The sequence below is a fragment of the Bombus bifarius genome, unplaced genomic scaffold, assembly GCF_011952205.1.
Source record: "Bombus bifarius isolate JDL3187 unplaced genomic scaffold, Bbif_JDL3187 scf7180000008233, whole genome shotgun sequence".
Taxonomy (NCBI): Eukaryota; Metazoa; Arthropoda; class Insecta; order Hymenoptera; family Apidae; genus Bombus; species Bombus bifarius.
This window is the reverse complement of record NW_022884528.1, coordinates 379,929-406,853: the sequence shown is the minus strand read 5'-3', so window position 1 is coordinate 406,853 and position 26,925 is coordinate 379,929. Positions and strand designations below refer to the sequence as shown.

Genomic DNA, 26,925 nt, shown 5'->3' with positions numbered 1-26,925 from the left:
AGAGTTAACTCTATTTCAACTTCAAATGTAACTAATATGTATGTAGTATATGAATGTATTGTACGTAATATATAGCAACAAAAGTATTAGCACAGATTAATTTACAAAACTTTAAAATCGATTTTTATATCAACTCTACATCATGTATTTTTTGCTATTCATTTTTATTGTACAACTGTGAACAGTTCCTATAACCTATACATATAACCAAAAATAGATAAAGAAACTAACACAAAATTCCCTGTTAATCAGATGAAATTCCCAAGAACTGGAGAATCTACGTGGAAATTGCGATAGAGCATGCTATTACGCCTTGGTGCAATTCAGTGATTGTGGAATTCTACGAAAAGCTGTCCGGCCGGACAGCGCGCTACGACTCGACTCGCTGGTGGTCGTCTTCTTTACACCATCTAGCGCCTGGTCGGTCGAGCGTTTCGAGCCCGCAGCTGCGCAGGTGTATCACCGACACCTTCTCATTAACATCTTGCCCGAAAAGCCAGTCACGCCAGCAGAAGGATCTGGTGCGGTCGAGTCATCAATCGATTTCGTTTCGCTAGTACCTAGACAGCAGCTTTCGATAAGCTATTTACAATCAGAAGAACGATCATTCGAACGTGATAGACTCGAGAACCGGAAGCTGATTGGATAGGAGGATGCAATGGACGGGGGTAGAAGCGACCGTTCTGGCAAAAGGTAATATTTCCGTCAACTTGACTAGGCGGGAAACGAATTGCAGGCTATCGAACTCGCAAGGTTTAACGAACCGCTAAGGACACCGTTCTTAAGCTATTTATAGATTTTATAGGGCCACTGAAAGAAAATATATGAGATGTTAAGAAGTTATATTACTCCTGGCAATAAGTCTTCGACCAAACGCGATAGTATTAAACTGACTGAGAATATTGAAGTTTTTGAAATAGAAAATGTTATGATTAGACTGTAAATTTTTATGCACTTATAAGAAATTTGGAAATGCAAATATGCACAGAATACACACAATATAAATATGCACAGAATGGACAAAATATAAAAAATGTAGTTATAATACTTAGAATTAGTAGATGAATGAAATATTTGTCTAGTTTCCATTTTTTAAATTATATTTATAAAGATATGAATTTGCATAAATATCCTCACTCTGGTTATGATTCAACGAGTGTTTATGCAAATTCACATTTTTATGAATACAACTAAAGGAACAGGATTTCTTACAGTAGGATATATGAATATAGGTTATAAGATAAATGTTATACTTTGAATATTTTGTGTATTTTTACATTGTGTGCATTCTGTGCATTTTTGTATGTTTAAATTTTCCATAAATGCATAAACATCCACAGTTTAATTATACAATAATATAAACATAAAATATAATATTGTAAAGTTAAATCGGTTTCGTATAAAGTAAATATAGAAGAATCAAAATTGTCATTTATTATACAGGAGAAAATAATTAAGAAATTCATGGAGAAAATTTTAATTAGGAAAAAACATTTAATTGGCAAAACTTGAGAAAAAGATCCTTGTTCGTAACAGAAATAATCACTGAAGAATTTCATCAGGTTTCAGTAACTGAACGTTTGAAGAGTATCAGATTTCACTAACGGAACGTTTGGAGATAACAATCTGGGGAATCATAAAATATAAGCTTCGTAGGAATTTCATCAGACTGCGGAAATTTGTGCATTTATAGAAACTTATAAAGTTTGGAAATATTTAGAGTATACGTAATATACAATAATATTTAAAAAATAACACTCATAATATTTAGTAAATCCCTATTTAAGTTCCAGTATTTCAATTATATTCATAAAAATATGAATTAAGGAGTGGAACAGAAAATAGTAATGAGAAAAGATATTAAGTAAATTTTTGGAATTATTTTTTTAACCACAGTGATAAAAATAAAATTCAATAATATAAATTGACTGAAAAAAATTGCAAATGAGAATAGACGTTAATGATCCTTTTATCTTTTTCATTACGTTTTCCTTGTTTTCACTTTCAATCAAATATTTTGGGTTGTCCTAACGGTACGATAGAAAGTGAAGGATTTTTTAATATTCTAATAGAAATCGACTTAAAGGGAATTTCAGTTACAGTATACTCTAAATATGTAAATTGAGAGTTTCATAAGCATCCCTGCATTACAATGTAAATTTGTGGTTGGTAAATTCGTGCTTTTAGGTATAAAGATCGAAACTTCTGTCACGAAAGGAGAGTAAATTTGAAATGATTTCTAAAACTAGAGACCTAAATGCACGAGGTGTGCTTGGCACAGATATCGTAAACTACCTTGCAATCTAATTACAGTAATAGTGTATCGAATTGCTTTTAGGTATTTGTTAATTGATTGGTTGAATTACTTTAGAACGTAGTCGATCACTTTAAAGAATTTAGGATGATAAATGTTAGGCTCGAACAAAAACTGACAATGATAGTCCATAGATTCGAATCGAGGTTTAATTTCCTGTCTTGGTTAAAAGCATCCCTTACACTTCGGCTATTCATCATCTAAGTGAGAGTTAAATGGTTGCATTGGGTATTCGATTCGGCCATTCTTATAACAAGTATGCTTTTATCTGGAGATGGGTCGATATCTGATTGTTTGATTTGCGAAACTTAAATCCGAAACTTTGTTTCCAAAATCTCGAACTTTTTGAATTTGGAATGTTTCTACTTTCTTTCTCTTCTAAAGAGTATATATATTATCAGGAACTAAAACTGTAGCATTTTTGTCAGAAAATCAAATATTTCTTTCTTGAAATAAATGATTATAACAAATCTCAAAGTCTGAAACCAAGATCAATTGAATTATTATCAGTTAAATAAAAATAAATTCATATTGTCTTAATATTTTCATGAGTTATTTATAGAAACTAAATTTATATTATAGACAATTAAAATTTTTAATAATTATTATTTATATAATTATTATAATATTTTCTACTTATTAAGTATTATATCTTTCTGCTGTTTTCTGTTCTACTTAGAATTTTAAGTTTTCTACACTTCTAAGAAGTTTGAAGAGATCAAAGTATACATACATATATAATACATGTAATATCGTGATATAATATATTTACAAGGAATGGATGATACAGATGTTAATCGGACAGAAAAAGACGATTGTTGTTCAACCTGAACTATTCACACCAAACGTACAGAAAACAGCACAACTAAATAATTAGATAACGACTCGACTTTCACCAAATGCAATCAACACTCTCTCGGCAACGCCACCCGCAAACTCTGTTTCTCGACTAACGCTCTGCTCGTTGTCGCATTCTATTGTCTTTTGCTAGGCACACGTGTTCTGCAGACGCTCGTAGCCAGGGTCACGTAGGTCTTTTCTACGAAACTATGCACTTGAAAAGACCGATGACACATTGATGGACCCGACGGCGCCTCGGCTCTCGCGACATTGTTCATGGTTCGCCCGATATCTCTTAGGCTTTTCGTCCACGATACTACATACATATAGTCCTATAATAAATATTATAATACTAAATAAATAAACTGGAGATATTTATACAAATTCATACTTTTATGCATATAATTAGACGAATGGGACATAAATACTGATTTACTAACAATTATAATGAAAAATCGCATATGTATATTATAGATATTATATAATTATTATAGATATAATATTATAATAATATAGTCATATTACTTACATTGATTTATATAAATTATTATTCATTTGGATTATGAGAGTTTCGAAGCACCAAAATAGTAGAAAGTTTTAGGTTTAGAAGAGTTGTGAGGTTTTGAGGTTTCAAGATTTTGATTGCCCCAGTCCTACTTTTAATTCTTGAATCGTAAGAACCAAGCGAATGACCTACAAATTACAAATACACGTATAATTAATTCTTACCTAGATTCTAAATATGTAAATATTAAACAATCTAGTTGAATTACGTGATTATGTTAAAAACGACAATTTTCATGCGGAAATATTAATATTTATTTAGGTGATGGAAATAATTAAGAATCATATCGTATTGAAACGGAGTGAAGCTTTCAACAAATGTGAATCAAAGAAATATTTTTTTCAAAATAGGAATTTTATAATGAAGATCGGCTTTATATGCGTAGAGATAATTCAACATATTTTATTTTCATTGATTAAGCTCATATTAACTTTGAAAGCTGCTAAAATTTTGACGGTGGGAAATAAGTTCGTTAAAACAATATAACAACATTTGAAATAATATAAGATTAACGTTAACCAGACTATACATACCGGAATTATTTATTACATGTATACATACATTGGAATTGAGTATATGTATCCCACGGATATTTGACCATATCCAAGGAACCATACAAGTGCCTCAATGTAACTGTAACACAGCCAACAGTTGATTGACGTCTTCCACCATCCTGGGATCAAGCTCTTTTTAACAAACGTAAAAGGAACAAAATTAGAACCGTAATTCACCAGTTTGGCCCCTTGTATCTCAGAGACTAATTGCCTGCACGAATCGAAAATTTTCTATGATCGATGTTTCATCATAAATTATCACTAAGTTACCAAACTGAAATCCAAAAGCGCCCCATTTCTCGGTCGCTCTTAGCCCAATGTTCGTGTATCAAACAAACTGTAAATTATCATTTAGCAATTAAAGCAAAGAGGAACAGAAAAATAAACGTGATTGCGAACAAATTGCTCGGTTACTGCTCACACTAAACGAATACAAGCGCGAATACTCTCGCTCTATGTTCTTCTACTCGTTCGGCCTAAACACACCTTTAAAGGGAAGGTTTCTGAAGCACGTGGCCTCTTTACTTTTTCAAAGTAGATTCGCGTGCAAACATTGCTGGTAAAATGCATCCGTAGATCGAATCACGCGAACCGGCAAAATTACTGACCAATTCTACTGGCGGAGTTGCGTGTGCGTACGTCAACGCGTTACGGACATTTATTTGTCGGTGTATGCAAAATTCGTCGTCCGTACAACGAAAGGAAATTCGGGTCATGAGGTTACATCGCCGCTCTGGAGGTGGCGTTCTTCGTTGAACGCTTGCGATAATTCGGCACACGAAACGATCTCGAACAAGAACAGCCCCTAGCTACTCGTGACTATTCGCCACGTGCCCGTTAACACTGAAAGGAGAATCAGGCTCGATCGCGATTAGAGGACGCGCTCGCTCTAATCTATCGGTCGATATATGGAATGAAAAACGACAGGTGACCTCTTGTTTGATGATTAATCGCGGCGAGCTGCTTCTGACGTGATTGGAGAAGAGAAAGAATATCGATGGCTCAGACTACACAAATATCGCATATCTACTTTTTGTGAAATTTCAGTTTTATATGCAACACATAGCTGTCGACTGTTTCTTCATTCTTCAAAGATGATATTTATATCTACTTTATAAATCTCTGTCTCTTTGTAACAAGTCTCTGCATTCAAATACTTTCGCGAGCCACTTTGTATTTTCTATATTTTGTTCAATTATCGTATGAATCCTTAACACATCGTTAACCGACTATTTTATGCGAAAACTAGCAACTTAACTTTGTTTAACTCGTGATCGTCCAACAATGTGTTATTACAATATTTGTGTTAAATCATCCCAAAAGTGCGCGTTTAAATCCATTTGTTAAACAAAAGCTCCATCGAAATCGTATATCATTGTTTGCAGTAATTTCCATTGGAATTTTTTCAAAAGTTTTTTTGAAAATTCGTCATCTGGTCTTTCAAACTAATCCTTCTATCTTCTAAAAAAAAAAAAAACAAAAAAAATGAAGTCGTTTGGTACTATTTTAAAGAAGTTATTTTATTTTAAAGGGAGCTCGATCATCAATGAGACTAACTGTGCTCTGTCGATGTCTTTCTGTTTCTTAAATCATTTTCATGCGAAGGCACACTCAAATAAGCGAAGTAAATGAAAATCATTTCGATAATGAATCAAGAGAAATATAAGGACCAAATAGATTTTGCTTTAACGAATTGCTCCATCAACTTTCATATAAATTAATACTCTTTTTAATTATAAATTAATTATTATTATAAATTAATAAATTATAAATTAATTCCTTTATTCTTATAAAACTTCCTTATTTCTTTATATCTTATTCGCAGTATTATATCATATGTTACTTTTATTCATTTTCATCGATGGTTTTACTGCCTACAATAAGCAGATTGACAACTTTGCGTAAACGAGAATCGACGAAGCTATTCAGTGATCGACTGTCCTTCATAATTAGCTCAATGCAGATGTTCTGTAGTCATTTCTCTGTTCTTTGTCTTTTCTGATTTTCCTTACTTGTGGATTTCTTTTTTTTTTTTAATTCTCCAGAGTAATTACTGAATTACACTGGAGCTGGTCTGTGAGATTAACAAAACATCTGCTTGTTCATCACTACAATTTAAAATAAAAATTTTTTAGGTATACGTATTAATATGTAGGTGTACAAGTGAATAATCCAAATTTTCCAGCGAAACTAAAGTTCATCTAAAAAACAACAGAGCAAACAGTATTTAACCAAAATAATTCGCTGTTACTTCCTGTAACTTTCAGACATTTACCAGGCAAGCGACGAATCCCATCACGATGAAATGCCGTATAATCTTGAATCTCTAAACAAGATCTAATCGTTGAGTCATTTTTATATCCGATCCGCTAATTCGAAGTGAGTGTCGGATAAGGCATGTTACATTGATCAGAACAGATGATGATCCGAAGTAACGTCTAGTGAGTAAACTGGCCACTGCAAGATGTCCCAATCGTCGAGACTTGTTGTGTCTTTCATATGTCGTAGAAGCAGTATTTACCCTAGCGTTGTCACGCAGTAATTTCATAGTTTTCCTTTGCCAGTGTCCGAGTGTGACGATTGGATCTTGTCTAAAGACAAAACACTCTGTGATGAAACTCGTCATTCGTCTGACAGATGGTCTCGAATCATGAAAAGCGACGACAAATACTCTGCTCGAATAACTCACGGTATTTCTTCTTTTAAATAAACTTTGAGTTTCACTGGCAAGTTTGAATTATTTGTTTGCGTATCTAATATTTGACAAAGTGATCTATTTGCAATGTAAGCGATAGCGCTGCACATGATGAATAGACTGCACATATTTATACAAATTCATATTTTTATAAATGTAACTAAAACGATGCAAATTACGAAATGTTACTGTTACTGTTAAATAACATAAATCAGATCGTTGTAAATCGCCTGTGATTCGACGATAATATTAGGTTGACCGGAAAGTGTCTTTCTTTTACAGATATTTCTTTTACAACAACGCATCTTTATACAAACATGAAACCTAATCTGTCGAACGTTGTGATCTTTAGTTTGATAGAACAAAATGGATTATACGTAATTCGATAAAATAATATAAAACGGAAAATGTGCATCCATTATTTTCTTATAAAACGAAAGAATCTTTTCAGACGATTTAATAAGTGAAAATTCATGACACTCAATTTTTCGTTTGAAATTTATTAAGGATAGTTGACGGATAATTGATAGAGATACGTCTAAGGATCTCATTTAGAGTTTGAAGGCACCTGGACATGTTCCAAATCTGTATCAATAATGGACACAGTGTTCGGAATCGAGGCCAATTTGTAAGTGCAGGGTAATTGTGTGCCAATCACGAAGAAACGTTGGTCAATTACGCTCAGTTCCTTATTTTGTAGGTCACGTTGAGATATCGATTGCCGAATAGACAATTCCATTTTTCGCTTTCAATTAAGGAAGTATTCTAGTTCAGAAGGTTCGATATAAATCTTAGATAACTTTTCGACTATTTCTCGAGTTTAAAATAAAGATGTGTTCCCATAGTATCCAAAAAAAATTTGTAACAGTATTGAATTTATAAATATAGAAAGAAGACATACAGTGACTCGCAAAAGTATTCGTATGTTTACTATAAAAAAAATGTTTATGTGCGTATCGTGCACCTCACGTAAAACATTTTGATATTTTATTAGCACTATAATGAGACGCTACTGCCAAGATTACATTAACAAAATTTGAATCTAATCCAAAACTATATACAGAAGTTGCGAAATATTTACTACAAACTTATATTTAATAAAGAATTAGTATACAGTGTGAATACCTGATCTTCAAACTTCTTTCTCTTGAAAACGAAGCCTCAGACGAAAAAATGTTATTCCTTTTTTTCAACTTATTTTTGCACGTACAATCATCACCCGACCGATTGTACCATGTCTTCGAAGACACCCTGTATATCACCTGATTATTAGCATGTACGTGACGAACAGACAGATAAAACATAATGCAACATTTTATATATCAATAGACTCATTGAAAATTACTTCATGTTAGCATTGCGTGCAAATATAACTTTATATATTACTACTAGGATATTACTCCAGCCCAGCCCATAATCCAACCATTTTCTTTCTTTATTTATTATGATTATCATCATTGATTACAATCATCGATTACAATCATTAATTACAGTTGCAGTTACACTATCAGTCATAGTCCATCATAAGTTATATCCACTATAATTAATAATAATTATCTCTCTCATCAAGAAATTTAAGATTGGACTACATAAAAACCTGCCCGCTTACTCCAAATTGAGACTGTAATCATGATCGTAAACATCGTAACAAATTCTATCGAAGATTTTCGCAAACATCTCGGAAATTAACGCCGAGCGACGGTAACATGTACATGGAAAAGTTGCTCAGAATAATGACCTTGATAACATACTATTTCAAGGTCTTCAAAATTGACAAGGCGTGCCGTGCCCTCTTCTACATAATCACCAACAATTTTGCAATCGCGTTATACGAGGGCGCGGTCTTCGGATCGTCACGTTATACGAAGTTCTACTGTACTATGTTTCCATTATTATCATGACACACGTTTTGAAATAGTTGTCTTCTGTTCGAAATATTTACGCAAGTTACGATAAGGAAAGTTGGTCGACGACGTCGCCGTTACGGTACGAGTAAAGGCTAAACGCTTCCGTGCACGTAAACCATTAGGCTGTCTGTAACGAAATTTCTTTTTCGGACTCCTCTCTTTGTAGATCGATGCGTCGCGACTACAAGGCTCGTTCTGTAAAGGCATGTAGCTTCGTACCACCCTCTTCCTGTTCCGCGTTTTTACTCTCTACACGCCGCGCCGTCTCCGTTTCCACCCCACAGCTTCAATCCCTTCGCTGAAACATTTCAGTCCGTCCCGGGCATCCACCCGGCTCGGTGCTCCACCCTCTCGACTTCTACTTTTGGTATCTCCACTCGTCGCGTTTCCGCAAGAAGTATCACTTGAATTCTTTTCTAATTTTCGATCACTTAAAAAATATGATCTTTGGTAGAGCATATTTGTTTTCACAAACTCTATGAAATTTTTCTGTCCGTTACTTTGTGCGACTCACTGTTGTTTGGATGTTATCGACTGTGTCTTGAATATTAGCTGTTCTAGAGTCGTGTGATTCGTAGATAACGTAGCAGAAAACAATAATCTTCGATCATTTGAAAAATACGATTTTTTAATAATCATTTTCCTTTACAAATTTTATTAATCTTGTTTCATCGTTCTGTGTGATTAACTGTTGTGAGTATTAATTACTCTCGGCTTTTGCGATGTGTAAATAATTTTATAGAAAATAAAAGTAATTTATAGTGGCTCAAAAAATATCTTCCGAAATTTATTAATTTTCTCTATATCTGTATCTATTCTAGATATAATCTATATCTATCCAAAAACATAAAATTCGTCCGTCTGCATAATTGCCCTACCTCTAAGAATTTTAGACATATTCAAGAAAATACATTTTCCATCCCAACTTTGATAACTGCTTTTATACCCTAAATGTGGGTGATCGTTAATAAAAGAAGATAAGTGTCGAATATTTTTGGCTATATCACGCATCTGTAAAATTCCATCAGAATCAGTGCGTTATACAGGGTGGTTGGTAACCGGTGGTACAAGCGGAAAGGGGGTGATTCTACGCAGAAAAAGAAGTCGAAAATATAGAATAAAAAATTTTTTTTTATTTTTTATTTTTTTTAATTTTTCCATCGAGACAACGATCTACAGTAAGATCCGTTATAACGTACCGCACGCGTACCGAGTGAAAATTCAAAGTCGATTTTCTCGAAAACAAAGCCTCAAACGAAAAATTTTTATTTTATATTTTCGACTTCTTTTTTCGCGTAGAATCACCCTCTTCCCGCTTGTACGAACAGTTACCAACCACCCTGTATTTGAGTACTGTTCTTTGTAAGTAGAATTATAGAAATACCTCCCTTTTTACAGTACATATTTGTCATGTTGTATAATTTGTGTGGCGAAAAGTGATGGACATAGCTAAGCCTAGTATTTTGTATTTCATGTAAAAGCTTTAGAGAACAATTGTAGAATCTACCTTCAAGTGCTTCTGAATGGAATCTATAAATAAATATGCACGATTTCCTCAAAGTAGGTTGAATGACGAAGTTGAATGATCAATTCTTCAAGAACAGATAGCATCGGTCAAGCAGGAGTAAACACGCTAGAGAATGTAACTTAACATCGTGATAACGGTAGCCGGTATTTCGTTAGTCTAAAAGATAAAAGGGATCTCATTACTTCTTACGATAGATACATAATATACAATAACGTAAATTCAACGAGTTTTTAAATTTATTACGATACATGTAATTTACGTTACAACCCAATAATATTCATTAATATTAGATAAGACATTTCTCAGATACTTCTCATCCAATCAAACAAGTATCAAGGAATTTCAATTTTATATGCATCGTACCAAATACGTTATAAATACAATTGCAATTGCGACAAATAGTCTGCTGATTTTTATGCATTTATAGGAAATTTGCAAGTGCAAGATTGCATATGATATAAAAAGATATCCAAAGTATAGTGCTCTCTATAATAGTTGGCAGGTAAACTTTTTACTTTTTTTTTTTTCAAAATATGAATTTCCATAAAAATCTACAGTCTAATAGCAAGTATAAACATTACAATATAAAAAACAGGACGAATTTATTAGGTCACGCTATAAGTAATTTGGTTTTGCTGAGATATAAGTTTAAAACGATAGCAGTTGTTACTATCGAAGTCTTAAAAGATTACAATAGAAAATGTAATAGAAAAAGTTAGTGAATTATAAAGAATATGAGAAAATACTGGTATCTAATATCTAGTATAAACGACTGCATCATTTATAAGATGACCTAATAAATATATAATAAGATATAATGTATAATAATGTAGAATAAATATATGATATACAACTTAGTATATTATTGTATAGCCAAGGAACAATACCGCCAACAAGAGAATCGTACATTTTTAACCGGTGAGATCGAAGGAAATTGCACGTTCAAGGATTCACAAAATATCTGACATGTTGAAAATTGTACGCAGGCAAAGGTTCTCCCACGGGGTCAATAAATCCTCCTCGGACACTGAGCTAGCGCAGGGTAAAAGTAAAAATCGAAAGAGTAAATCGAAGGAAAAATGGCCTTTACTGGAAGGGCTAACAGTCGACGAATTGGCTCGTTATCGGAGAAGACGTATACAGGGACAACCAAAAGACAATCTTGGACTTAATGTCGAGGTTGAAAACGAAGATCACGTGTCCGAGTATCGTGAAGCTTTCCATGCGAGAAGCAAGGAGTTCCTGAAGGTTAGCATCTGTTCTTAAATTTTACACTTGTATTTTTAACACGTTCGTCGCCACGTCGCACATATCTATGTGACGGGTATACTTCCGTGGGGGCCCCGTCACCAAGGTATGGTGACGCTCTTCTTGTTCGAGTTAATTAATTGTGTTACTCGTGCGTATTCGAAATATATTTCTTTGTACTACTTTTTCGAATGTATAAAGTTTTTCGATTTACATGTGTAATATGTCATTTTGTAGCCGTCGAAGAGCACTGTGATATATATTTCGTTTGATTAATTCATTGTATTGAATCTCATGATTTGTTTGGAAAGGAATATGGAAAAATTGGATATTCGTGTGCTTTTTGTAGCCTATAAAGTACTGTAGAAAATATATGTATATATAATTTTATACTATAGATTTTTATAAATTTTCTTCGTCATCTCTATCGCTTCGAAATTCTGCTGCCAATAGTCAAGTACACGAATTGCCAATTTTTCCATGTTTCTTTCTAAACAAATAATCACATTACAATTACTTAATCGAACAAAATACATCGACGTCAAAGAGCATTTCAGGGTTTACAAAAATAACAATTATAAGCAGAATGAAAAAAGTTGCAATATTAAAATTAGTAGATTAGTATAAGGAATTAGTGGATTACTTTAACTGATTTTGGTTACGAATAATCCTTACAGATAATCAAAATGTTTCTGGTTATCTAGAACTATTATCGATGAAAGTTTTTTTTCTTGCTTACCGATAACCATTATAGATAAGAGAATTCATTTTGATTGCCGACGATCATTATATCAGATAATTTTTTTTTGGTTGTCGATAACCATTATCTGTGACACAATTTTCTTTTTGGTTACCGATAAAAATTCCATAAAAATTTAAGAAGTAACTGTTATTTTTGACTCCTACACAGAATTATATATTACGCGAGTAGATCAAATAATTTTATTCATTCAGGAAAAAGTATAAAAGAATATGTATATTAAAAATCGCACAAACTTATGGATCGCCCATGTAAAAGTGTATCTATTATACTTCGAAAGAATCGAACAAATAAAATATCTAAATATATTTCTAACAATTGAAAAATATAAGATCATAACTAGACTGCGGATGTTTATGCAAATACATATTTTTATGAATACAACTAAAGAAATTGGAAAATCTAAGCAGAGATTTGCTTCATTCACTAAATCTTACGAATCTTATAATCTTATAACAATACTTTTGATATTTTACATATTTTTTTAATATTTTAGGCATTTTACGCATACTTGCATCGCTAAATTTCTCGTAAATGCATAAACATCCACAGTTTAATCTCTAACATGGATAATGTTGTTTCAAAGGTGTAGTTTCGATACAATAGAAGTCCATTTATCTGATTCCATCAGCAAGCATACAGTTCGCATAACTGAAAGCATAAATAGAAGTTTATTGATGTTCCTGATAGCAACCTATGATTTTTCGTTCAAGTAATAGGAGTGTATCTTCGGATAAGTGAATTCGATTGACACCAATGCATTGAAACGAAATAAGATTTCATCATCAACGAAAGAAGTTCAGATAAATGAGATTCTACTGTACAATATTTCATCAAATCGACGTAAATGTAATATTGCTTATAGGATCACCTAATAATAACGCTATCGCTGAAAACAGTATTTTTTAATCTTTTATTAATAAATAATGATTTGTTATTTTTTATTTTTAATAGAAACCTCTTGTCACTATACATTATATTAAATTGATAATATAATGTTAAGCATTGACAATAGATAAATATTTTCTTTTCTTTCCTTTTCTTATTATTATAATTTCTGCATTAGGCTTTCGCCCATTACGAGTTTAGATAATAAGCGGATTACAAATATCAGCAAGAAAATAGTATAAAAAGTACAAAAGTATATAAGTAGATATACAGGGTGGTTGGTAACTGATGGTACAAGCGGATAGGGGGTGATTCTACGCGAAAAAAGAAGTCGAAAATATAGAATAAAAAATTTTTTTTTAATTTTTTCTTTTTTTTTAATTTTTCCATCGAGACAACGATCTGCAGTGAGATCCGTTATAACGTACCGCACGCGTACCGAGCGAAAATTCAAAGTCGATTTTCTCGAAAACAAAGCCTCAAACGAAAAATTTTTATTCTATATTTTCGACTTCTTTTTTCGCGTAAAATCACCCTCTTTCCGCTTGTACCACCAGTTACCAACCACTCTGTATATAAGTACTAATAGACTATAGATAAATATTAATAATCGTAGATGAAAATTAATAATTATAATTTAACCTTCTTGCTGTAGTTTCACGATAGCGTATATAACTGTAAAATAATACGAAAACATTCGCAAAGTAAAAGCGAGCAAGAGAGAATATACAGAATGATATGAGGAAATATAAATTGATACAGAGCTACGTGAGAGCATTTCTCAATTCATTAAGTAATAATTTTCCGATTCATAGATGTACCCCTTACCGTAGGAAAATACCTGGTTGGAAAGTAATAAACGAATCGAAGATTTTCGGACAAAAGATTCAATCAGGGATAAGAGAGTTTCAAACCAAAAAGGCGTCAAAGGACAAGAGGAGAAACATACAGAGCTTCCAATTGAAAATACAAAGGACGAGACTTCTTTAGAGCAGATGAATAACGATAAAACGATGGAGACTGAAACAACGAATTCCAAACTCGCAAGTCACACCAAACCTCCTAAACGACCTTTTTTGATCAGAAGGTAAAACTACTTTATGAAGCAAACAATTACACTTGTTCTAGCAGATGACACTACTCAAATGTGTCCGAGCACTTGCTTTTTGATATTCATTGCTGTGAATAATTATAAACTCAAACATATTTTTTGCATTATTTCTTCAATGTTTCCGAGAAACCACCGATCATATCTGAATATGTTAAGCGAAATTGTTTTTGCAAAGGGAAGTTGAACACTGTAGGATATCAAGAGATGTTACATGGTGAATTATTGTCTTTCATAACCGAAATAGAAGAAAAAAAAGAGAATTTTTCAACGAAACAATGCTTCTGTTTGTACACTCGCCACTAGAAAAAAGTGGCTTCAAGATTTTGGAATAGGTATTATTATCATGGCCAGCGTTGAATCCTGATCTAAACTCGATCGAAAACTTGTGGGGAATTATAGCAAAAAGAATTTACGATCACGAGAAACCATCTATAGAAAGCATTGTGGAACTTAGGAAAAGAATAAAATCCGCGTGGACGAATATTCAAAACGAAACTTTAAATAAATTAGTGGATAGCATACCTGACAGATTAATAGAAGTAATAAAAAATAAAGGAAAATTCATCAAACATTTAATATTTTTTTGCAGCTAATTTTAACAGAAAATTTCATTTTTTCCAGACTTCAGAAGAAGACAATTTTTCTTTGTTGTATCTTCAGTTTTGTTCTATATTATAATATGAAACTGTACAAACGATTTTGCCAACTTTTGATCATAAAGAATATTATAAAAAATCTAAGAATGGAGTTGAATTGATAATTATTCACGGCATTGTACAGTGAAATCTCCAGTATCCAAATTACAATAGAATCTGCAGTATTCAAATTACGAAAGAACTTCGTTCATCCGAACAGATTGAGGGATAAGATAATTCGAATAACGGAGCAATTTCGATAATAGAATTTCGCTGAATAACTTATCTTCTCCAGTTTTTATTTACTACGACAGTTCAAATCCAGTAGAGACTCTCTCTTATCCGACCTAACAGGCAGACAAAGCTATTCGAATAATGGAATTTTCGAATGATAGAACAAGCACTTCTCCAATACGAAATTTCATTTATTCAAATACAGACTAAAATCAATTGACAGATTCTTAAAATATTTATGGATCCTGTATCTCTTTGACTGCAAAGTCACATGATTCTTCCAACAGAAGTAACCGCACAAAGTTACATTCTTTGAACCATTAAAGCTCTTTCTCGAATGCCACGAATGCTTCGACACGAGAAGGCAGCTCTTCGTCATCGCTTTCGTTTGCTGTTCCCGTTCGCATAAAATCGTCATTATTATCGTCTTTATCGCGATGAAATTATTTCATTACGTCGGTATATTTATGGTTTTTCTATGGTTGCCAGCATCCAAGGAATTTACGCGCTCTAGATAATTTTCAATATCATGTTTCTGTTTTTCAATGTCTGTAATCGTAGTTTTTCCAACATTCTGTGTTTTTGATATCTGTGTCGCACTTACGAGTACTCTGATTACGTATCGTATATTTCGTTTCGATAGTTAGAACGCCATCAGTTCCATTTTATTTCCTTTCAATTCTAATTTCAATTCTACAAAACATATTTTTGAAAACCCACAAAGGTATCACAGTATCTCTGCCAGAAAGATGGGAAGAAGTGATAGAACGAGAGTTCTATGAAAACGTGTAATCATATTTTTATAAACGTATTTACAGGTACGTTCCAAATTTTGCTCTAAATATCACGGTAAAAACGAGAGGAACTTATGGAATGATCTAATACTTTGCGGTAATCGTTGCATTCAACGTTCGTAACGTTATTGCCACGAATTAAACATTCCGTTATAGTCGTGCTAAATAATAGCAGCGTTAATCGCTCTACTGCTTTTAATCATTCAATTTATACTTTAACGTTACATTGTTACAACAGGGGCACTACATTAAAACATGACGGAGAATTGTACACGGATACCGAAACCTATTCGTCATACGTTGGCTATGAAGGTCAGCACAAGCGCGAGCTAGCTCGTAGGCCCACGTCTTTAAAAATGGAAGGCGATTTAGAAACGACCACTGAGAAATGCGAGAAATTCATCCAGTGGCTGAACGTTAGCCGACCGGAACTTATGCGTGTGCCTACGCATTTAAAACTCGAGGGTGAATTTGAAACTACCACTGAAAATCACGAAAAATATGTGCCATTTGTAGGTATTCGAAGACCGGAGCTATTAAGGCAGAACACTAATTTGAAATTAAATGGAGAGGCTAATTTCGTGGCAGAATACGCCGATGTGTTTAAAAAACATAATAGCAAAGGTGATTATGAAAAACTCATTTATTTACAGCAGAACCTTAATTATCCGAACTAATCATGACACGCATAGCTGTTGGGAATTTTTCAAACAACACTAAGTCTAAGTTTCAACCTTTTCCCGACGTTCCGATTCCTATTAAACGTTTTTATGGCGTTTCTGACATTTTGATCACGAATCTACATATCGTCTTTTCAGCGTACCCAGTTTTTAAGAAATTCGATTTCGAAGAAAATTCACGTTTTTTTAAATTTAATCCACCTTATATACACTCGTATAAAAATATATTCGATTTCTGTTCATGTCGGAAGATTCTGTAGATTTCCATGGTAGTACTTGCAGTATAATGGAATCGATATCATGAAAATGACCTACATATATTTTGACTTATTATCGAATAAAAGTCAATCAATTTTGTAAAAGCCTCTGATATGAAATCCATAACTTTATGATTTAATTAAATACAATTCTGCGATATAATTACAGAAACGCTTATAAAAATGATGTAATATAATGAATATTTTGTTTAACGAAATTGAGATGCAATATAGAAATTAAATGCTGGAGAATCTAACGCTTTTCTGAGGAAAGACAAATATGGATAAAAGTTGTTCGTTTTTGTTCTTATTCTCTAATTTTTCTTACAACTCTCAAATTTTCTATTAATCGACGTTTTTGGGATTTAAAGGTAAATTCAATAAATCAGTTGAAATTAGTTTTGATAGAATTTGATGCGTAAATTGCCTGTCAATATGTTAAGAGAAAATAATTTGTCTAACGAAATTACTTAATGGAAAATTTGAGAGTGATGCCTTGAACGAAAGATTGGAGAACAAAAATAAGAACTGAAAGAGATTAAAGGATTCGTAACAGAAGCGACACTTTTCCATATTTACCCAAAATTATTTATGATAATTTTGACGTCCCATCTATTAATGGAAGATTTGTAGATGGTCCCTTATATACAAAATTTGAAGGCGATATCATAGATTGGAAGGATCACAACAAAAACGTCTGTTCTGATAATCGAGGTTCGATTGCATTTATATTTTTGAATTCGATGAATATACAGGATGTATCATTATTATCTTTGTATCGCAGAACGTTCACGACCAATAAAACCTGAAATTCATCTGAAGACCGGGAACTCCTTTTTTCAAAGTACTGAGCACACTGATAATTTTATTGATTTTCGTACTAAAGAGCCGCAATTGACGAGTGAATCGAACAAAATTGCCGAAGAAACGGAGAAAAAGCAAAAAAAATTAATGGAGAAAAAGGAAAAAAACAAGGAATTGGAAATGTTGGTCTCGAGGTTAGAAGACCTAAAGTGTCCACCGCTTGAAATTCCGGAATATAAAGACGCGTACAAGGTAAAGTATATCGTTACGTCATGTTAATTAAGGGGCACACGCCACAATTAGGCTTTTACACAATTGGGCTTGGAGTAACTTTTTTTAATCCGGTCATCATAAGGCCATCGACTATCTGCAGCAATAAACCGACGTAAGTAAGAATGCTCTCTTATTTTCCTGTACTGATACCGCCACTCAATTAAAGTTGTTCTCAGTCAAAACTGTTATCGGTCAAAGTTACTGTTGATGAAGTTTGGTATCGGTGAAAAGAGTGTCAGTGATTTTAATTGAATCTATTCATAAAGATACGAATTTGCTCGAACATCCACGATCTAGCAATTACTAACGAGTTTTGGCTTCGAAATTACTAACGATCTTATTCTGAATACACTGTTTTGATCCGAATAAATTTGTAATTCCAAAACCGAAAATTCTTCCTTTGTATATCTAGGTATAAGTAAGCTATACATCTGAAAGAAGATTTATCTCTCTATAATCATTATAAACTATTACAAGTCATCTCTAACTTATATTTTAGCAATTTTGATTTTATGGCTCGTCATTGAATTCATAATTGAAATTGATTTCAAAAAATGGACGTAGGGACCTACATGAATGCGTATGACCCTAGCTGCGGTTAGATCAATTTGTGACCCTATTAAACGCCTTATTTCACTATATCACTTCTACCTATTATACATAACACAGTTCCACCTATTACATATACACACTAAAATACACGAGTTAATTGATACTACAAGAGACCAAAAATCGATACAGAATGTATTTGTACATCATTGTATTTATTATACTATCTACTTACTAATTAATTACGTTTAAGTATATTAAATTTCGTATCATTTGGTGCACACATGGCTACAAGAATTTGATACTATGAAAATGAAATATAATAAAACCTCATACAAAAACGTTCAATTGAAAAATTAGGATATGTATTTATATAGAAATACTTTCATAGCCACCGTAGATGCGATACATGCCCCTTTTTCAATGAGCAACTCATTTTTATCGTACAAAATTATTAACAATTATTAACAATTTATAGGATTTTCCAAGGGAGAGACCTAAAATCGTAAAGCCAGAAGATGAAATTGGACGAGCGGATGGCACGAAAATATCATCTCCCTCACCTACGCCCAGATTTACATCGAAAATTGATCAAGATCCGGAATATAATTCGAAATATTTAGATTATCAAAGAGACCACCCAGTATATCGAAAACCACCGTTGAACTTGAGATCAACGTACATTCTTCCGAAATATACACGTTTCGGTAGACAAGAGCCCAAACGACATGATCACGATTTCACAAGTGAAGTTCGAGCCCAATATATTCCTTATGGTCATATACCAAGGATTGAAACTTTAAAAATGCCGACCAACTTACGTTTGGAGGGTAATCTTGATCTTGAACCGGAATATAAGACAGCTTATTGTTCGAAACATGAGAATCAGTTACAAAACGAACTGAGAATGCATCGTAAACGAGATCGTAGTTTAAGCGCTTCCAGACGAAAAGAAAATTATTGGATAAATAATGCAGACCAATTTGGTTTCACAAATGCCGCTCAAGATCAGGACGCGTTCCAAGTGCTACATACTCGAGTTCATGAAGATAATGTCTATGGAAAACCACCAACAGGTGGCCAAAGGTTTGCATTTGAAAGTTCCGTTGAATTTAAATTTTAATTTATTTTAACATAGATATCTTAAATTTCGCGTTTATGATGAATTTCTATGATACGACGAACGAAATTAATCAGATAGTAATTAATTAGTTCCGACATATTAATGAAGAAATACAAAAAGATTGTTTGATTTGTAAGTAGGAATTTAATAAATTTTATATTATACTGTAACACTTCTTTATGTTCAATAAGATTGGTAAAATTCAATATCTATATAAAGGTCTAGTGTATTGCTAATGCCTCAGAGAATAATTACATACATATATACATTTGATTTAAGCATAGCTTGTCTATAATTAATATACTAATTGAAACAAATATTATTACAATATAGGAGTTCGAAATCTTCGCAAACACATATGCAAAGACAAACACAGGTAAATATGCCGGAATGTACCAAAGTGAAAGATAGATCAACTAGTCCAACATACCGACTTCATGTCTGTAATGTCGATGATGAACCCAGAGGATTCCGACGCAGACATTCGCCACCATTTCAGTCTTCCGGAAGGACACATAATCCTTCACCAGATTGTGTACTTCAAAATAATACTATCAGACCATATTCTCCTAGTTTTGGTAAAAGCACCAAGCAACACTCTAATGGCCAATCATTTGTTGTTTTGGATAATGGAATCTTTGACACAAATAAAAATGAGATACGCAGAAGGCAAACAGATAGAAATTACAATATTGATGGTACTCTCCCTATTTCTAGAGGAAGAGCAAAACCTCCAGCAAATTGGATGCCACCATGGTATGATAGTACAAATACTATCTAAATTAATGAACACATATTAAATGTGCAAAATTAAATGTACAATTAAAAGGGCTTTGTACTTTTTAATATACTGATCAAGAACAATAAAGTTTCTGTATAAATATAAATTGTATAGTATATTTATTAATATTTCATTTTTCCAAATATATGTGTAACATATGTATAATTTTAACACAGTTCAGTTTATTTAAATTTTAATAAAGTATGAAATTAATTAAATACCTCTAAACTACTAACTTTGAGTATACCTAAAATTATATATGTTTACAATATTTCAAGTAATAATAATAAATAAGGTCAAATTAAAATTTTTTATTAAATTACCTTAATTAACGTATTTAGCAAGGTCAATTGTAATATTGGATTAGCAACTAAGTAATTGAGGATTTTGTCATTAGGTGATAATGACAAAATCTGCAATCACTTAATTGCCAACCCGATAATTTGTAATTGTGTTAAGATTAAACTGTATTAAATAGATAACAAATTATTGTTCATAACAACTCATTATCATACATAATTATACAATATACAATTTTTCTACTCTTCTACTCTCTATATTTAAAAAATATTTGCTAATATACAAATATAATTACACCGAATTATTTCATTGCGAATCTAAATTTTAAATAAACATTCTACGTTCGAGTTTGATTTTGTATATTTGACTACCTTCATGTTTCTCGCTAGTCGATCGTCTTGTTGCATACTATACCGAGAATTAGGTTGGGAAGAAAGTGTATACATCAAAGAAAATATTGAGTTCCAATAAAATTTATTAAACATCAAATAGTGAAAAATTAACGCTATAAAACATGTCAGATCCAGAACTTGAAGCAATACGACAACAACGATTAGCTCAGTTGCAGTCACAATATAAGGTAAATCAGTTGTATTAGAGACAAAATATTATATAATACATAACCATTTTTGACAAGTGTGTGTAACCATAATTTATTTAATAAGACCATCAATAAAAATCAAATGAAAATAATAAATGATTATAGTATATTATTCCCAATCTCATGACTAAAGTTATTTTACTGAATTTAAATTTGGCCAGCTCAAGCTATTTATAACCATATATGCATACTGATATTACTTAAATAAACATTTATTACTGATTTTTTATCCTTATTACATTGTGATTCGTTTATAAATGTTCAGAGTAATAATGTAGAGAATAAACAAGCAATGGAGGAAAAAATGCATCAAATGGAAGACATGAAGAATTCCATTCTCACTCAAGTATTAAGTCAATCAGCTAGAGCAAGATGTAAGACCATTAATATAATGAAATTATATATATACATATGATGTATAAAATTTTCTAATGTACACTACTTCTTTAGTAAATACATTAAGTCTTGGAAAACCTGAAAAAGGAAAAATGATAGAAGATATGATATTAAACATGGCTCAACGAGGTCAGTTACCTGGTAAATTAGGGGAAAAAGAACTTATCAGTTTACTTGAAAGCGTAAATCAACAAACACAACGAAAAACTGTTGTGAAGGTTAGTTGCAATATATGTATGTACGTTTTCAGAAAAAAATAAAATTGTAAATAATTAATTTCAGTTTGACAGACGAAGAGCAGCATTGGATTCTGATGATGATGATTTATAGCATATACATATATTTATACATGGTTATCAAACCATGACAAACAGTGACATAACATTCTCTGTTTAATTTTTGAACAGGTATTAACATTACAATACAACTGTACGCTTAATTAGTCATATGTTTTTATTTTTTATGATATATTGAAATAAAAAATTGAAGTCAGGTATCAGGATTTATTTTAATCCAGATTTTATTTTCAAATTTCTATATCCACCTTTCCACCTATATATTCTTTTATTTAGTTAATTTTATCCATATTTATAAAAAAGAAATTTAAAGTACAATTACAGTATTTTTTTTTATTAAATATAGATAAATCTACACTTAAAATGTAATAGGTTCCCATCCCTAAAACAGTTATCATGTTTTAAATCAAATATACAATCTTTACGTAAACATTGATATGAAATACTTTTCACTATATTTACATAAACAAACATACATCTGTAATTCCAAATATAAGTATACAGAACATTATTTGCCACTTACATTCTTTACATAAAACTTTAGTACATTTACATATTTCAATGTAAAACAAATTTATTATGCAGTTTAAAAAAAGCTCGTTTACTTACATGATTTGTATTGTCTTATGAAAGTTCCATTTAGTTAAGATAAATCTTTATCATTCTATTTATAATTCATAGAATCTCTTTCATTGCATTGACTACAAAAATAATCACTTTCATAATTCATATAATTTTGTTACACTAATGAATAATAAATAAAGCGTCTCAGTAATTCGAAATTTTGTAATATAAAATTAATAAATATTACCTAAATGAAATTAGAAACAATAGATTAAAAATTTTAAAAAACTGTTTAATATAAACAATACAATAATTCAGTTATTTCAATCTTTTTTCATATGATTTGCTCCTGGATGATCTGGAAAATCATTTAACATTAAAAAAGTAATAATATGAATATTCATAGATAGATACTGGTTTGCAGAAAAAGAAATATGTACCTTCTTCATCGTCATCTGCATCTAAAATATCTGGACAACAAATACCGTAACATATTAAGGATAAGAATCCTGCTGGTAAACCAAACAAAACCATTGTTAGAATGGGGTTACCCATCCACATTGCAGAAAGAGTTGTTTTTAATTCAAACCATGATCTATATATACGAATTAACCAACTGTTTCCACCATATCGCTGAAAACATATGCCATAATGTTAATTTTTTCTAACCACATAAAGTATCTTAAATTTATTTAAAAAATATATCTTATATACCGGAGCACTTTCATTTCGAATTTGCTCTAGGAACAACTCTATCACATGAGGAGTCAGTTTTTCTGTTTCATCCTCTGGAATGTGATGGTGGTTTGTTGTAGTATTAATAACAATTAAGCTTGGCAATGGTAAAACCATCATTGCTATACTATTGACTAGATCTGGATTAGCTATCCAACCAAACTGAAATTGACTAAATGCCAAAACAGTAATTATAATCACATTTTGAATATTAAAATAAAGAATATACAAATTCATAAAATGTAACTTACTCGTGATATTTTTCTCGCTTGCTTTTAATTATAGATTCTACCATATCTTTGAACCGTGTCATGTGTAGTGGTATTTCTTCTAGTTGATTTTCTTCTACTACTGCCAATACTAGATTTTTATTTGTCAGGAAAAGTTGATTTATATTTCCTCTTGTTACTTTTGGGAATGTAGGAAAACGTTCTGCATTTATCCATTTGTATACTGTCTCATTTAACTTTTCTATATTATTTATGTCATGGCCTATTACAAAATATTTGTTATTAAAAATTAATTTTTTTATTCATTGATATTATTGATAATTATAAAAAATATATTTTTATAGGTAATATCAATATTTTACAAATATTTACCACTAAAATTATAATGTAAATTTTCCTTATAGACAAACAATGCAGGAGTATTTTCCACAGGAGCATGTTTACTAACAACATTTGGATGAGACTGATAGAAAAATGCATGTGGTTGGAACACATCTGCAGTCTTATGATAAAATTCCTAAAACATATTCATTTAAATTAAAATCTTCATTAATGTTACAGATGAAGAACGGTCTTCACCTGTAGTTTTCTACTTCTGTAAAACAGAAACACCTTTATTTTGAAATATTTATCTAAGCAATGAGATACAGTCGCGATTGTGCTGGGATATCAGTTGTGATAAACATCCAGAAGATATCGTTCTTGGAAATCTTGAAGAGTTACATTTTCCATATACGTACACTAAACTCCTTGATCCACCCCTACAATAGAGTTCCGAGATCTTTACGGTATATAAAAAACCAAAAAATATGCTTCTTAGACAGAACAGATTGTGTAATTCCGCGTTGCGTTCATTAAAAGCTAATATAGTGAGATCGAGCTGAAGTTTTTTTTCGATCAAACTTTAACCCTTCAAAGTCCGCGTGTCGGTCTAAATTCTGTTTAACAATCCCTCACGCTGCTCTTAGTTTCCGCATTGCCAGTGCGTCAAAACTGAGCAACCAAACCATAAGGTAACGCATATAATACTCATTTATCCGCGATACACACTCACATAGAACAATCTCTTGATTACAATGCATATACTTGTATTCTTGTATAAATTCGAGTATAATTATTAAAACCTAACATCCAATCCCGCAATCCTGTACAACATAATTGAACGTACCCACACGATACAACTTTATCACTCGAATCGCGTCGATTTTTATTGATCAAAGTTATATGATAGACCACTAGTCAAGACTAGTATTGCAATTGTATTCCATAAGAATATGTTCGCCGGCTTCTCGCGTTGCTCGAAGTCTCAGCTCATAACATTAATAACATTTCTATTAGTTTTTACACAAAACAAAATTTTTATTTTACCCATAATGGTCCAGATCGTTCTCCAACATATAAAAAGTATAGATCACGTTCCCTTTTAATTGTGTCGAAACTTTGAGTTTTTGTTACTTCTTGAACAGGTGGGCCACTTACTCTTAATGCAAATTTTACTATTTCATCTCGTGTTCTATCTCCATGATATACAAATTCTTGCTCACCTTTTAAGCTATATAGAAAAGAGAAATAATACCAGTAGAGAAATGTATCACTAAATGTATATATATACAAAGCTATAAAAATAAATCCAACTTTCTTCTTACAATATAATAGTTGGAAATCCCTTAACTTTAAAAGCATGAGCAACACTTGTAAATCGGGTGCAATCAACTCTTCCAACTCTTATTGATGTCGCATGTAAATGTTGCGCTACATGAGACCAAATTGGTTCTAATCTTTTGCAATGTGCACACCATGGTGCATACATCTATAAAAAAAGTAATGTTTGTAGTTTATAAGCAGTAATTTTACATAAAAACATAATGTATCAGATATTTTATATTTATACCATAACAAGCCACTGCCCATCTTTATGAATATCCAAAAATCTATTTAAAAAATTGAATATTTAAAATTTTATACATATACATGTAAATATATATCATTAATTAAATATAAAATATAACTAAACTGTGGATGTTCATGCAATTTTATACTTTTATGAACATAATTAAAAAAATGAAATCTAAGTAGAAATTTGTTTTGTCTCCTAAATACCATAACAAGTGATCTACTTTAAATATTGTATATATTTTTGCATATTGTATGTACTTCTAGATTTTTTTGGAATCTTAAATTTCCCAAAAATGCATAAACAACCATAGTCTACATATAACAGACATCAATCATTATATACCTGTCGCTTAGTTCAAGTACACGTGATGCTATTACAGGAGTAAAAATACCTGAAAAAACTGAATTATGTTTTAATAATACTAACTGTATCAAAAGATAATAACATAAATGAAGTCAATTTAAATTACTTTATATGCATATAAATTAAGTGTAGTTTTAAAAGTACAGAGTATGCAAATAAAAGGAATAAATGTTAAAATCACAAGTAAATGTTTTAAAAAATTAAATATATTTAAAAAAGATATTATCTATTAAAATTTTAACATAATTGGTTTTTATATATCCAATTAAAAACAGTAAAAACAGCCAGTAAAAACATTAATAAAAAGAAATGTCATCTTTAAAATATTAAACAAATCTAATTAATAAACAAGACATTTCAATGAATGAAATCAAATTAAAGATTTTAATACTAAACACTAAACTTTAGTAAGTTATCGATCGGCAACATTTGGAGGTTATGAAGTAATTTACTACTTAATACTAATTTCATATTTTTATCAAACTAGTATCCACAACAAAGTTACGTCTTATAAACAGTTAGTGGCGATAAATAACTTTACCATAAATAACTGCGATGAGCACCAATTTCGTTATTGTTACCATTGCAGCAAAAAGGCTTTTTATTGAGAAAAGCCTATTTTGTTAAATCTTAAGATCAAAAATATTATATTTGATTAATTTACTTTCACATAATTAAGGTAATTAACGCTCTTAGCTGTGAAATTGAAATACACACGATAAAATCCGATACACCTCTACCATGTTTTCGTCCTGTGACGCCATACGATTCTTATACCGGCATCTTCTGAACTCACTTTTGCGTTTTGCATCTTTACATGCATTATACGAAAACAACAGGGAGGAGATTTAAAAATGCATTAATCGCAAATTTTAAATAATCTAAAATACACATAAATTCACTTGAATATTAAAGTTACAAAAGTAATATAGTCATGACAAAATCGGAAATAACTACAAATATTTTTTGCCGTATTTTCTATTATTCATTAAAGTGAAATATT

General features: G+C 31.5%; 3 protein-coding genes and 1 long non-coding RNA gene across 7 annotated transcripts; 2 read left to right on the top strand and 2 right to left on the bottom strand.

The window, feature by feature from the left end:
• Positions 1–145: 145 nt before the first annotated feature.
• LOC117211421 lies at positions 146–3,811 on the bottom strand. Its single transcript, XR_004488257.1, has 2 exons — positions 3,684–3,811; positions 146–560 (listed from the first exon to the last, which is right to left on the bottom strand). It is a non-coding gene; the product is annotated as an uncharacterized LOC117211421 (long non-coding RNA).
• On the top strand, positions 518–20,646 carry LOC117211420. Of its 3 annotated transcripts, none has more exons than XM_033455259.1 (8): positions 518–693; positions 11,390–11,651; positions 14,133–14,386; positions 16,312–16,538; positions 16,590–16,697; positions 17,795–18,066; positions 19,115–19,722; positions 20,093–20,646. In XM_033455259.1, exons 1-8 carry the CDS (start codon positions 659–661, stop codon positions 20,538–20,540), a joined length of 2,214 nt encoding a protein of 737 aa, XP_033311150.1. In that variant the 5' UTR covers positions 518–658; the 3' UTR covers positions 20,541–20,646. The 3 variants fall into 3 exon arrangements, with proteins under 3 accessions (XP_033311150.1, XP_033311151.1, XP_033311149.1); XM_033455260.1 differs by having other exon boundaries at positions 519–693; positions 16,312–16,385; XM_033455258.1 differs by having other exon boundaries at positions 659–693; positions 16,312–16,697.
• A 544-nt stretch (positions 20,647–21,190) lies between these two features.
• LOC117211435 (programmed cell death protein 5) lies at positions 21,191–22,329 on the top strand. The gene is made up of 4 exons (XM_033455289.1): positions 21,191–21,420; positions 21,707–21,815; positions 21,892–22,055; positions 22,120–22,329. The coding sequence occupies exons 1-4, from the start codon at positions 21,355–21,357 to the stop codon at positions 22,165–22,167; spliced, it is 387 nt and encodes a 128-aa protein (XP_033311180.1). The 5' UTR covers positions 21,191–21,354; the 3' UTR covers positions 22,168–22,329.
• A 224-nt stretch (positions 22,330–22,553) lies between these two features.
• LOC117211433 (protein disulfide-isomerase TMX3) lies at positions 22,554–26,748 on the bottom strand. Of its 2 annotated transcripts, none has more exons than XM_033455283.1 (10): positions 26,464–26,748; positions 25,902–25,959; positions 25,554–25,593; positions 25,309–25,472; positions 25,031–25,214; positions 24,035–24,179; positions 23,684–23,924; positions 23,412–23,604; positions 23,138–23,330; positions 22,554–23,055 (listed from the first exon to the last, which is right to left on the bottom strand). In XM_033455283.1, the coding sequence occupies exons 1-10, from the start codon at positions 26,504–26,506 to the stop codon at positions 23,021–23,023; spliced, it is 1,296 nt and encodes a 431-aa protein (XP_033311174.1). In that variant the 5' UTR covers positions 26,507–26,748; the 3' UTR covers positions 22,554–23,020. The 2 variants fall into 2 exon arrangements, with proteins under 2 accessions (XP_033311174.1, XP_033311175.1); XM_033455284.1 differs by having other exon boundaries at positions 22,801–23,055; positions 25,902–25,950; positions 26,464–26,747.
• Positions 26,749–26,925: the final 177 nt, after the last annotated feature.

What these genes read in the sequence shown, in the direction of transcription:
- LOC117211420 (XM_033455258.1), top strand. Translation starts at nt 659, where the DNA reads ATGGACGGGGGTAGAAGCGACCGTTCTGGCAAAAG. An exon ending in AATATAAAGACGCGTACAAG is followed by an intron (nt 18,067 to 19,114) that starts GTAAAGTATATC and finishes AACAATTTATAG; the next exon opens with GATTTTCCAAGGGAGAGACC. An exon ending in CCACCAACAGGTGGCCAAAG is followed by an intron (nt 19,723 to 20,092) that starts GTTTGCATTTGA and finishes ATTACAATATAG; the next exon opens with GAGTTCGAAATCTTCGCAAA.
- LOC117211435 (XM_033455289.1), top strand. Translation starts at nt 21,355, where the DNA reads ATGTCAGATCCAGAACTTGAAGCAATACGACAACAACGATTAGCTCAG. An exon ending in TCAATCAGCTAGAGCAAGAT is followed by an intron (nt 21,816 to 21,891) that starts GTAAGACCATTA and finishes CTACTTCTTTAG; the next exon opens with TAAATACATTAAGTCTTGGA. An exon ending in AACGAAAAACTGTTGTGAAG is followed by an intron (nt 22,056 to 22,119) that starts GTTAGTTGCAAT and finishes AATTAATTTCAG; the next exon opens with TTTGACAGACGAAGAGCAGC.
- LOC117211433 (XM_033455283.1), bottom strand. Translation starts at nt 26,506, where the DNA reads ATGGTAACAATAACGAAATTGGTGCTCATCGCAGTTATTTATG. An exon ending in GGATTTCCAACTATTATATT is followed by an intron (nt 25,215 to 25,308) that starts GTAAGAAGAAAG and finishes TTTTCTATATAG; the next exon opens with CTTAAAAGGTGAGCAAGAAT. An exon ending in AAGCGAGAAAAATATCACGA is followed by an intron (nt 23,605 to 23,683) that starts GTAAGTTACATT and finishes TTTGGCATTTAG; the next exon opens with TCAATTTCAGTTTGGTTGGA.